At 34.1% G+C, this 11,051-nt stretch overlaps 3 protein-coding genes across 3 annotated transcripts; 1 reads left to right on the top strand and 2 right to left on the bottom strand.

The window, feature by feature from the left end:
- Positions 1 to 1,639: 1,639 nt before the first annotated feature.
- On the top strand, positions 1,640 to 4,479 carry LOC143555119 (cyclin-D3-2-like). The gene is made up of 5 exons (XM_077044740.1): positions 1,640 to 2,235; positions 2,343 to 2,547; positions 3,247 to 3,377; positions 3,789 to 4,287; positions 4,387 to 4,479. The coding sequence occupies exons 1-4, from the start codon at positions 1,780 to 1,782 to the stop codon at positions 4,074 to 4,076; spliced, it is 1,080 nt and encodes a 359-aa protein (XP_076900855.1). The 5' UTR covers positions 1,640 to 1,779; the 3' UTR covers positions 4,077 to 4,287; positions 4,387 to 4,479.
- LOC143555120 (ADP-ribosylation factor 2-B-like) lies at positions 4,446 to 6,391 on the bottom strand. Its single transcript, XM_077044741.1, has 6 exons — positions 6,202 to 6,391; positions 6,048 to 6,118; positions 5,831 to 5,950; positions 5,419 to 5,537; positions 5,235 to 5,316; positions 4,446 to 4,626 (listed from the first exon to the last, which is right to left on the bottom strand). The coding sequence occupies exons 1-6, from the start codon at positions 6,347 to 6,349 to the stop codon at positions 4,621 to 4,623; spliced, it is 546 nt and encodes a 181-aa protein (XP_076900856.1). The 5' UTR covers positions 6,350 to 6,391; the 3' UTR covers positions 4,446 to 4,620.
- Positions 6,392 to 6,702: 311 nt separating this feature from the next.
- LOC143555103 (microtubule-associated protein RP/EB family member 1C-like) lies at positions 6,703 to 10,111 on the bottom strand. The gene is made up of 6 exons (XM_077044728.1): positions 9,964 to 10,111; positions 8,843 to 8,998; positions 7,685 to 7,788; positions 7,409 to 7,598; positions 7,191 to 7,304; positions 6,703 to 7,103 (listed from the first exon to the last, which is right to left on the bottom strand). The coding sequence occupies exons 1-6, from the start codon at positions 10,069 to 10,071 to the stop codon at positions 6,846 to 6,848; spliced, it is 930 nt and encodes a 309-aa protein (XP_076900843.1). The 5' UTR covers positions 10,072 to 10,111; the 3' UTR covers positions 6,703 to 6,845.
- Positions 10,112 to 11,051: the final 940 nt, after the last annotated feature.

Genomic DNA, 11,051 nt, shown 5'->3' with positions numbered 1-11,051 from the left:
TCTAGTAGTCAATACCCGCACAAACTTCTTTTCCGTTTTTAGTTTGTTTGGAAAAATTGAAATGAGTTGATGTACTCTACTCTAATAATTAATCTAACAATAAGTGTCATTTGTTGCAAACGACAATAACACTATAGAAAAGAAATAACTATGTCCACACATAACTAACATTTACATATTTTCAAACAATTCGCATTATTGGAATAAAAATCAATCAGTTGTTCACTAAGAAGAGACAAAATTACTAATTTGTTAAATTATGAATGCATGTCAACAAAAGTGAATTTAAGACTCTGATTAATTAGTTAAACTAACAGTTTGAATTATTATCGAACGATAGGTGTTATTTTGAAATATTAAAAATCAATTTACTTATTATCTTACAAAAATACTGAAGAAGATTACACTTTCATATATTCTTGCTCCACTTCCTACAATCACAATGCTATTTAAAATTAAATTCAAGTTACAGTAATTACTAATGATAAAAAATTATAGAGATCACATGTGTAATTGTCGTATTGTTAAACATGTAATTCTAACGTCATGATAATTCATTATACATTAAAGGTATAGAGAATCTATCATAGCGTGACTTAAATTTAAAATTTTCATGAAGTATTTCATTTCAAAAATTTACCATAACATTTTTGAAAGTTGGGTAATCATAGTTATACATTAAACTCTAGTATTGAAGGGACCATTTTGTAGGAGACCATATTGTGGTAAAGTCAACTTATAAATGCAGAACATTAGCATAGTAGTGATTGTACATTGAAGGGACCATTTTGTAAGAGATTAAAAGTTGATAGATCAAAATGGCAAAAAGCAAAAAGCATAAGGACATAAATGAAGTAAAAGCTGCACTCATTCATCTTCCCATCGAATGTTGCCGTTACATTCCACTTTCTCAAAAATACCAAACATTAAACAATTAATAATAATAATAATTAATATATCATAATAATCGAAAATTTCACACCTTTGAGGCATAGTGATAGAAAGTTTTGAGTTTTTTAGTGGACTGAAAACCAAAGTTTGATTATCAGTATAGTTATATACCTTGTGAGATTGTTAATTCTAATCTTAACTCTCAGGTTTTCGTCCAACCGTGTATTACGTTAGAAATTTTTGTACCTGTGTTGGCACAACGACTGTCAAGTGGCAGATGTCGGTATAGTTTCCCGAGGGAACACCTAATAACGGTGGGGAAAAACACCGGTTAATCAAACTGGCCTGAAAATCAAACTGAAATTGAACATGTTTGAAACCGAATATGCAGAAACCGTTTAGGATTCGATTGAAACCGTAAGTTCGAAACCGGTCTGTAATTTTATCTACCAAACCCGATTTCAACCCAGTTAACCGAACCAAAATCGACCAAAAACCGAACCAAAATCAGTCATAAACACGTTAAGAAACCGGTTTCAACCCGAACTAAAACTGGTCATTAACTGATTTTGACTTTTTTTAACCAAATCAAACCGGTTTCAAATCGCAACTGTTTAAGGTTTGTAACCGGTTTATGCACCTCTAACACCCAAGCAAAATTTAAAAATCAAAGTGAGTTCGGTTAAGAAAACTTTAGTCAGGATAATAATAATAATAATAATAATAATAAATAATCAAGCAAAAGCAGGAAGAGACGCAGGCGTGAAAGCCTTTCTTCACTCACAAATAAAATCCTCTTTCTTTCCTTCTTTCATTTCCGCCATTTTCTCTCACTACACTTCTAGAGAGAGAAACATGTCACAAACCCTCATCATCTAAAACAACACAATGAACCCCCAAAACCCTAATTTCAATCTCGATGATGCTCTGCTCTGCAACGAACAAGATGCAGATTTCAATTTCAATTTTGACCACCAAAAAGACCATCTTTTCACCCATTTCGAACACGACACGTTATGGGATGAACACGAGCTTCAGTCACTGATGTTAAGACAGAATAATAATAATAATAATGGGTTTGTTAATTCAGTTTCTGATGTGTTAATGGGGTTAAGACAGGAGTCTGTTGATTGGATGATTAGGGTTAGTAATTATTATGGGTTTGTGGCATTAACCACTGTGTTAGCTGTTAATTACTTCGGTCGGTTCGTTTCAAGTACCGATTTTCAGATGGGTAATGGTAATAATAATAAGCCGTGGATGAATCAGCTTACTGCTGTTGCTTGCTTGTCTTTAGCTTCTAAAGTTGAAGAGATTCAAACGCCTTTACTTATGGACTTGCAGGTATGCACACCAAGTGTTTGTGAAAATGCCTAAATGAACGTATCGAATGTATTGAAATTTGAATGTATCGAAAGTGTTTGTGAAAATGTTTGTGTTTTGTGATTTAGGTGGAAGGGGCAAAGTTTGTGTTTGAGTCGAAGACGATAATGAAAATGGAGCTTTTGGTGCTCGGTTCGCTTCAGTGGAAGATGAATCCGGTGACACCGCTTTCGTTTTTGGATTACGTTATGCGCAGGCTCGGGTTAGTTGCGCATTGTCAACGGGCTGAGATTGTACGGAGGTCTGAAAGAACTGTTCTTGCTGTCATTAATGGTAAGGTTTTGATTATGCTTCTGTTTTGTCATGAATTGATTGATTTGGATGTACATTATTATTTGTCTGCATAATGTTTTGAAATTGTTTATGTGATGTGAATAATGAATTAATCATAATAAGATAATTAGCTTTAACAAAGCAGTTTAAGGCTGCAAGCCTGCAAAGATGGTGTTTGGATGTGCCTCTAATAGTCTAATGTTTGAAATCAAGAAAATTATATAATCAACTTTAATAGTGTTTGGGAATTGTGGTAGCTTATGCTACTTATATCAATAAGCAATAAGCCAATAAGCGTGCCCAAACACTCCCGTATAGATAATTATCAGAAAGTCACTTTAATAATGCAGTGCTAAACATCCTAATGGTTAACAGTGTATTAGAGTTCATTGAACCGTAAAACTTTCAAAATATCTATATAAAAATCGAATCTTTATAAAAAGTCTTTGAACTTTGGAAGCTGTAAAGAAAACCAATTGTGAAATCTTTTATAAAAATCATTCATTTTTGAAACATCCAACATTTGAAAACTATTATAAAAACCATTCAGACATGTCAGGCATTGCACTCATCAATACTACCCAAAATATTCAGTTATGATAGTACAATCGAATTACTCAAAACAATTCATTATAAAAGTACAATTGTTTCAAGAACAATTTTTAATTCAATTAGCTGATATCTGTAAGTTGAATGCAGATTCAAGGTCTCTACTTTACCCTCCATCTGTAATAGCTGCTGCTACAATGTCCCTCGTAATTAAAGAGATTGATCCCGATAACGCGTTCAATTATCTTAACCAACTTAAGGATTTTCTTGAAATCAGCGAGGTTAGTTCTTTTTGGCCACGGTTTTATATTTTAATGATCGAATAAAATTTAGTTGGATAAAATTCATTTAAAAATACATTTATAATTTTCATAAATTCTCTGACTTGAAGTATTGTTAAAAAAATGTACTACAAAAGTTGTTTGGGTAAAAAACCTATTAAGTAATTAATTATGCTATTATATGCCTTATTGGGCCCAAACCGGCCCAATAAGACCTTGGGAGCCTGCAAAGGATTTTGTACTGAAACTTTTGGTCCAATAACCTTTCGAAGTACAGTATTTTGATAAAGTCCTAAAATGGTTCCAAGTGACTTGGGCCCGTTAGCTAAGTTTTCAAGAACCGTACACACTATAGGATATTTGTTCAACTTTCAAAATATCAAAATCTAAAATTTGTATAAATTATAACAGGGGAAAGTAAACGAGTGCTCCAAATTCATCCTGGACGTATCCGATAACCACATTAACAGCTACTCATTAAGTCAGAAGAGAAAGTACCATTTCACCCCTGGGAGTCCAAATGGTGTTATTGATTCGTATTTCAGCAGCGACAACTCTAATGATTCGTGGGCAGTTGCATCATCATCTGTTTCGTTTTCATCTTCACCCGAACCACCGGTATTGAAGAGGCTCCGGGCTCAAGAACAGGTGATGAAACTGGTCCCACCGACTCGCGTGTCAGTCAGCAACGGTTGTTAGGTTTGGTGATTGGTTATTTATTTTCCAAAAGTATGATGTTTAGGTGCAATTACATCACTAATCAATAATTATGTTTGGGCTAGAACCATGTGTTCTGTTTAATGATAGGATCTTGATTCTTGCTTTGTTGACTTTATTTTTTGCTAGATTTTACTTTGATCGTTGTGTTTTGATGCGTAGAATACAAGTATAACCTGCTTATATACACACAGTCGTGTGTGCGTGCACGTGTGTTTAACTTCATCAATGTTACTCATATCGTGTGGAATGACTGTGTTTTTAAGGGATACGGGAGCATTTGGTTATAAAGGACACGACGTTTTTAGTTTGAAGACATATAGTTTAGGAATCTAACGTCATCCATGTATCTTTGTGGTATAAAGTACAGTTTTGACGCATTGCAATGTTGCATACAACCATAATGTGTCTATGCACGCACACATATAATTACATAGTTAAAGTAAACGAGTAGGTAAGCATGATTATGGAAGGTCGCAGAGGAACTGTCTTCGGCTCTTCGCATTATAGTGATGACCGAGTGCTCTCATCGCTACAAGCAAATTCATATTTATCAGTTTGGTAAAATTTCCCATTTATCATTTCATATATAGTTAAATAAAATTTTTTTTTTTTACTAGAATTAACATGTTTATGGTATAGGTTAGTGTTATGGTGTGTGTTCAACACATAATCAAATTTAAATAGATAATTGTGAAGTTCATTCAAGCATTCGTACTTAATGCTCAGCAAATATTATATGAAAGAGATGTGTCTCGTCAATCATGATTTAAACCGTAGATATAAATGTCCATCATGATTGTCTACTTCAAATTGGTTATGTATTGAATGATCCTTAAGTGTTTCTAATACATGTAAAACTATATATACATTATGCTTCATGCTATTTGGAATTTCTTGGGTTGTATCTGACCCATTGTTTACCTCTTTTTCACGCATCTCGTAACTATAGAGGTAAAAACTTGTATGATATTATCGTATAAATACACTAAAAAAACAATTGTTTCTTTCTCATGATTTTCTGGTTAAATCTAACTCTAAAATCAAAATATTGATTAGTATTCACTTTATTATTTGCGCATATGTCAACCAAAAAGTATTTATTAATCTTATGTTGTAGCTTAAACTTATATAACTTACCTTGGCCGATATATTGTTTGACAACCAATCAAGACCTTCATATAGCCCTTCACCAGATGTTGCACATGTACTCTGTATATACCTGTTATCATTTTTATTTACATAACTTAAAACTATATACAATAAAATTGGCTTATTGTCACAAAGTTATTTTTTTCATTTGGTAGAGGAGGAAACATATTACCAACGACGATTACGTAACGAATGAAGTCCAAGTTTATCAGTGATTTCAGCAGCCTTCATTGAATTTGGAAGATCTTGTTTATTTGCAAACACGAGTACCGTGGCCTCACGAAGTGCATCCTATAAAAAACGACGTTTGCTATTAGATTCTTGACCCCCATTCGTGATGATAAAATATTACTTTACTTTAAGGGAAAATCAAGGATTTTGACGGAATTTATAAAGGCATGAAGGCTGAAATTGGAAGGTCTGGCCTTTAATAAAGTTATTGTAAAATTTGGATCGGAATACCTTTTTAAATACATTTTTCTTAACATAACTTTTTCTCTGGTAACAGTATTTCTATGAAAAATACTCTAAAATAAAATCTTGTCTAAGGCCGGTAAATAAGTTGAGCCATATGAAATAATTACCTCATTGAGTATGCGGTGAAGTTCATCTCTAGCTTCGGTAATCCTGTCTCGATCGTTGCTATCGATCACGAATATAAGCCCCTGTGTGTTTTGAAAGTAGTGTCTCCACAAGGGTCGGATCTTCACATAATATGAAAACAATCAAAACATAATCATAGTTTGAAAGTAGTTATAACTTATAAGTGATGAGTTCCTTAGTGAACTAAGTTTTGTGTACCTTGTCTTGTCCGCCGACATCCCATACCGTGAAGCTAACATCCTTGTACTCCACGGTTTCGACATTAAAACCTTGTTTAATTTCATAAAATTTTGTTTAAACGACAAAACTAAACGAGCTAAAGGGATATAAATATGAACAAGGATTGAGGTACCAATTGTTGGAATGGTAGTAACGATTTCTCCTAGTTTAAGCTTGTACAGAATTGTGGTTTTGCCTGCAGCGTCGAGTCCTACCATTAGAATCCTCATTTCCTTCTTCGCGAATAACATTTTCACCAATCGCGATATTGCCATACCCATTTTCTCTCGATACGAAACTTGGTTTGGTCGAATCAAGTGTTTAAAATGATGATATTAAAGAAGTAAGGGGTGTTTTAGACTTTTAGTGGCCAATAAAGGAGCAAGGAACTTGATTCCAATTGGAATCAGATGTCATGAAAGAGTAATCAAAAGAGAATAGGATCACTTTATTTAAAGACTTTTGAGTGTTGTTTTTCAAAGGAAAAGGAGATTCCAATTCCATGGTATTAATCTTATGTAAAATTCTACATGTTTGAACACTACTGATAGGCAAAGTCGACGATATTGGTTGGCATAAAAGACCGGATGTTACAATAAACACAATGGCATAATATGCTAAAAAATACTTTATGAAATACCAATGCATTCTTATGGTAGGCAAAGTCAACAGGTTGGATGTCACAGTAAACATAATATGCAAAAATAAAAGTTTGAAACACCAATTCTTTACGTTGTCGGATTAAAAAATATAAACTTAAATCTAGACGATTAAAGATCACAAGGTCATAAGAGGTGACCCCTTTGAATGCACATCAGAAGCATCGGACACCCTCAACCTTGTGTTAGCAGCGTCATCAACTTCCGCATCAACAACCGTTTTCCTCTTCTGCGAATCGGGATTTGACAGGTCAACTTCCACAGTTTGACCCGCACCCACATCAGTTTCACTCATAAGAAGCGTAGCTTTCGCTTCTTCCATAACGGATGTATCCTCTTCAGCAGCATACAGTACCTTCTTAATAACTTCAACAACCTATAAAAAAAGTAAATATTTGTTCAAACATTTTCAACTTTTTTTGTCCAAAACATGTAAACGAAATACGTGTTGTAGAACAATTACAAGCAAATTTGAGACGGTGGGAAGTTGGCATATCATTTCAACATCTCTCAACTTTGTAAAGTAGAAATCTCTCTCTTTTTCAAGACTCTCCGATGCTGATTTCAGGTCAGCAACCTGTATGTAACAAAATAAAATTTAACATTTATGTTTAGTTATATGACTAAGATCAAAGTTTGAATTTTAAAACTGTGGTACTTGTAATATAAATATACTAATACCTGTTGATCATATGCAGATGTGCCAGCAGTTGAAGATGGTTTAGTGTTCTTGACCGAGGGTGCGTCTGCTTTTCGAGTATTATGAGTTTTGAGTGCAGCTGTGGTGCCACGAGTCGGTTGTGATTGAGCAGATTTCTTTGTTATGTCTTTTCCACCTTTGCTAGCTTCTCTACGCTCCTCGGGATTGTAACTGAAAATGTAAAGTTTAAAAAGTTAATTTTCAAAGGATTGTGTAAACTTAAACTTAGGGCATTATGAAAAGGATTAAAAAGTTACTTTTGATAATCGCCGCTAACAGAATCGCAGTATCGCTTCATCCATTGCATGAATTCAAGATTATCAAGAGGTCTTCCTTTCACTAGCCTGCTCACCTCAATGTGCTGTCATCAAAGAGCTTATTGTTTAATTAGTATATGAACAGAGTATTATACTTTATAGACATCATACTTTTTGCTAAAGTGAGTAAAAGAAGATTAAGTATGTAAGTGAATCTCAGCATCATGCATAGTTTTTTTTTGCAAAACAACTATTGCAGACTGCTTAAAATTGCTCAGTCTAGCATAATAAACGAGTGTGCATTTGAATTTTAGCAAGAATAATGGTATGTATACAATGAGTTGCATCTATGAAACTAATTCACTCATTTGGATTATTTAGTGTATGATATCAGAAACAGTCACAGTGTAAATCTTCCATTTATTATGTTGTTTATTTAAATTTTGGCAGAAATAATGGTTAGTGTATAACTATACATGAACTGCATCTAAGAAACTAACTCACTCATTTGGAATACTACATTTGTGTATGGAATAACAGAAACTGATCACAATGTCAAACTTCCATCTATCATTTTGTTCATTTAAATTTTGGCACAAATAATGGTTAGTATATAAACTATACATGAATTGCATCTAAGAAACTAACTCACTCCTTTGGAATATTACATTTGTGTATGGAATAACAGAAACAGATCACATTGTCAATCTTCCATCTATCATGTTGTTCATTTAAATTAAGGCACAAATAATGGTTAGTATACAATGAATAGCATCTAAGAAACTAAATAACTCATTTAAAATACTACATTTGTGTATGGAATGACAGAAACAGATCATAATGTCAACCTTCCATCCATTATGCTACTGATTTGAATTTTAGCAGGCATGAGGATTAGTATGCAATGAATCACACATTCGGAATATTACACTTGTGTATTGTATCAGAAACAATCACAACATTAATCTTCCAACTATTATGTTATTCATTTGAATTTTAGCAAGTATGATGGTTAATACGCAATGAATTACTCATACTACACTACAGAAATTAATCCACTCATTTCGAATTACAATTGTTCATGAACAAACTTAACAGAAACAGATCACAATGTCAAGCATGAACAAACTTAATTAGATCAGAAAATATTTTAAATACCTTAGTGATGTTGAGTTTGGTGAAAACATCCTGAAGAATCTTGAAATTCTGAATCATCTCGTACTCCGTTCTGGCGTCAAAATTGACCTTGTGCATTGGCACCATTCCAGGATGAGCGGCGTCCATCAATTGACAGTGAACAGCACCGGTACACGCCTACATTCAGTCAATCCATTGAAAGTGTACACTTATTTCGAATTATATACATACACTCAACACTATCAACATTATTAGGTCATATAATATCGATTATTAAACAGCACCGATACATGCCATGCCTACATCCAATCAATTCAGTGAAATCGTACACTTAATTCGAATTTTTAAACACACATTCACTGCTATCAACAATTAGGCCATATAAAACCGCTTTCCGCGGATATAAAACAGAAAATAATAGCAATTATCAAACAGCACTGGTACATGCATACATCCAACATTCCAACCAATCCATCGAAATCGTACACTTAATTCGATTTATACACACACACACACACACAACAGTCACACTATCAACATTATTAGGTCATATAATAGCGATTATTAAACAGCACCGGTACATGCCTATATCCAATCCGTTGTAATCGAACACTTAATTCGAATTTTAAACACACATTCACTGCTATCAACAATTAGGTCAAATTATACCGATTTCCACAGATATAGAACAGAAAACAATAACGATTGCATACATCCAATCAATCCATTGAAATCATACACTTAATTCGAATTATATACACACACTCAACACTATTAGGTTATATAATAACGATTATCCAATAGCATGTGATATTAGTGTTTGAATTATGATGAAATCATACACTTAATTCGAATTATATACACACACTCAATGAAATTAACACAATTAGATCAAATAATACCGATTATTCAATAGCATGCGATATTAACGTTTGAAATTATGATGAAATCGTACACTAAATTCGAATTAGGTCATATAATAACGCTTATTAATCAGCACCGGTAATTCGAATTATATACACACATGCAACACTATCAACATTATTAGGTCAAACATTTCACAACGATTATTGAACTATATACATAAACTAAATGCTATTAACACGATTAGTTCAAATAATCATACGATTAACGTAACGTACCTCTTCGACTTTGTTGAGAGTGAGATGAAGAGTGTGTTTGATCCACGCTAATAACTCAGACCGGCCGACGAAGTAAGCCGCGTCCATTATTCCGATGTTCGTTGCCATTTCTAGAGAGAGAAACTGAAACTGCGGTAGAGAGAGAGAGAGAAAGTGTGTTCGAATGAAAGACAGAAACGGGCTTTTGTAGGCGAATTATTAAAATATTATTTAAAATTAGGCGCTGTGATTTTTTTTTTAATTCTTTTCCAAAACTGAAATATCTATTGGCATAAATGCATAATTTCACAAAACACGACAAACTTTTCCAAACAAGTTTTTTTTTCTCTTAATTTGTTAAGCAACTGTAATTTTTAAATTTGAAGAATCTTGTTGTCCTTCTCTAACCGGCATATGCTGTTTTAATCGGGCATACACTGGCTTTCAAAGTTTGGCTTGGGCGTTGAAGAAGTGTGTATCGACTTATTTGTATACGATCAACGTTCCTCGGGTATGAGTGTGCTATATCACCGATGGTTTTCCGAGATACGAGTTCTTCCACCTACAAAACGAACAGCACCGTGAGCTTACCTCTCAGAAAGGGACAGAGGGGTCCTCTTTGGGGTAACCCTCCGGTGTGAGAATCAGATATTGTAGGAGAGGATAATCAGGATGTGAAAATGAGTAAATGACTTAGAATATATTTTCTTGCTTGCCTCCAACTGTGGAGGCGGCCTAGTATTTATAGTGCTAGGGTTTTCAATGATTTGGCTCAGACCCAATTAGGGCCTTTTTAGCCTCCCCCTATTGCTTCGCGCCACGTGTATTTAGGACACCTGGTGCTCTTTCATTGATTATTCTCTGACCAAGGTATTTCACCTGACCCATGTGCCATCACGTGGTAGCACATGGGCTTTGCTGAGTTGTCCACCTTTCATTGGCAGCTGTCAACCTCAGCACATTCTTTATTCCTTAAAAGATACCTTCTGGAAGGTTGTCTGATGAGCACAATCACGGTTGTCCTTATCCTGATTTGGATTAGATTATTGTCTCATTTATGCGCCTATCCTGGGGATGCGCGGGGTCTTCTCTTATTCTCACACTGAGTG

Source organism: Bidens hawaiensis, unplaced genomic scaffold (genome assembly GCF_021521415.1).
Source record: "Bidens hawaiensis isolate Kalapana, Puna unplaced genomic scaffold, B.hawaiensis_p1.1 tig00017971_1, whole genome shotgun sequence".
NCBI classification, from domain to species: Eukaryota; Viridiplantae; Streptophyta; class Magnoliopsida; order Asterales; family Asteraceae; genus Bidens; species Bidens hawaiensis.
The sequence above is the reverse complement of the archived record's forward strand: the minus strand, read 5'-3'. Positions and strand labels throughout refer to the sequence as shown.

Coding starts and splice junctions, on each gene's coding strand:
- LOC143555120 (XM_077044741.1), bottom strand. CDS start 6,349: ATGGGTATGGCAATATCGCGATTGGTGAAAATGTTATTCGCGAAGAAG. Junction 6,119..6,201: donor TACTACCATTCCAACAATTG/GTACCTCAATCC, acceptor AAATTAAACAAG/GTTTTAATGTCGAAACCGTG. Junction 5,951..6,047: donor ATGTCGGCGGACAAGACAAG/GTACACAAAACT, acceptor TATTATGTGAAG/ATCCGACCCTTGTGGAGACA.
- LOC143555119 (XM_077044740.1), top strand. CDS start 1,780: ATGAACCCCCAAAACCCTAATTTCAATCTCGATGATGCTCTGCTCTGC. Junction 2,548..3,246: donor TGTTCTTGCTGTCATTAATG/GTAAGGTTTTGA, acceptor AGTTGAATGCAG/ATTCAAGGTCTCTACTTTAC. Junction 3,378..3,788: donor ATTTTCTTGAAATCAGCGAG/GTTAGTTCTTTT, acceptor AAATTATAACAG/GGGAAAGTAAACGAGTGCTC.
- LOC143555103 (XM_077044728.1), bottom strand. CDS start 10,071: ATGGCAACGAACATCGGAATAATGGACGCGGCTTACTTCGTCGGCCGG. Junction 8,999..9,963: donor CTCTCAACAAAGTCGAAGAG/GTACGTTACGTT, acceptor GACTGAATGTAG/GCGTGTACCGGTGCTGTTCA. Junction 7,104..7,190: donor CCACCGTCTCAAATTTGCTT/GTAATTGTTCTA, acceptor CTTTTTTTATAG/GTTGTTGAAGTTATTAAGAA.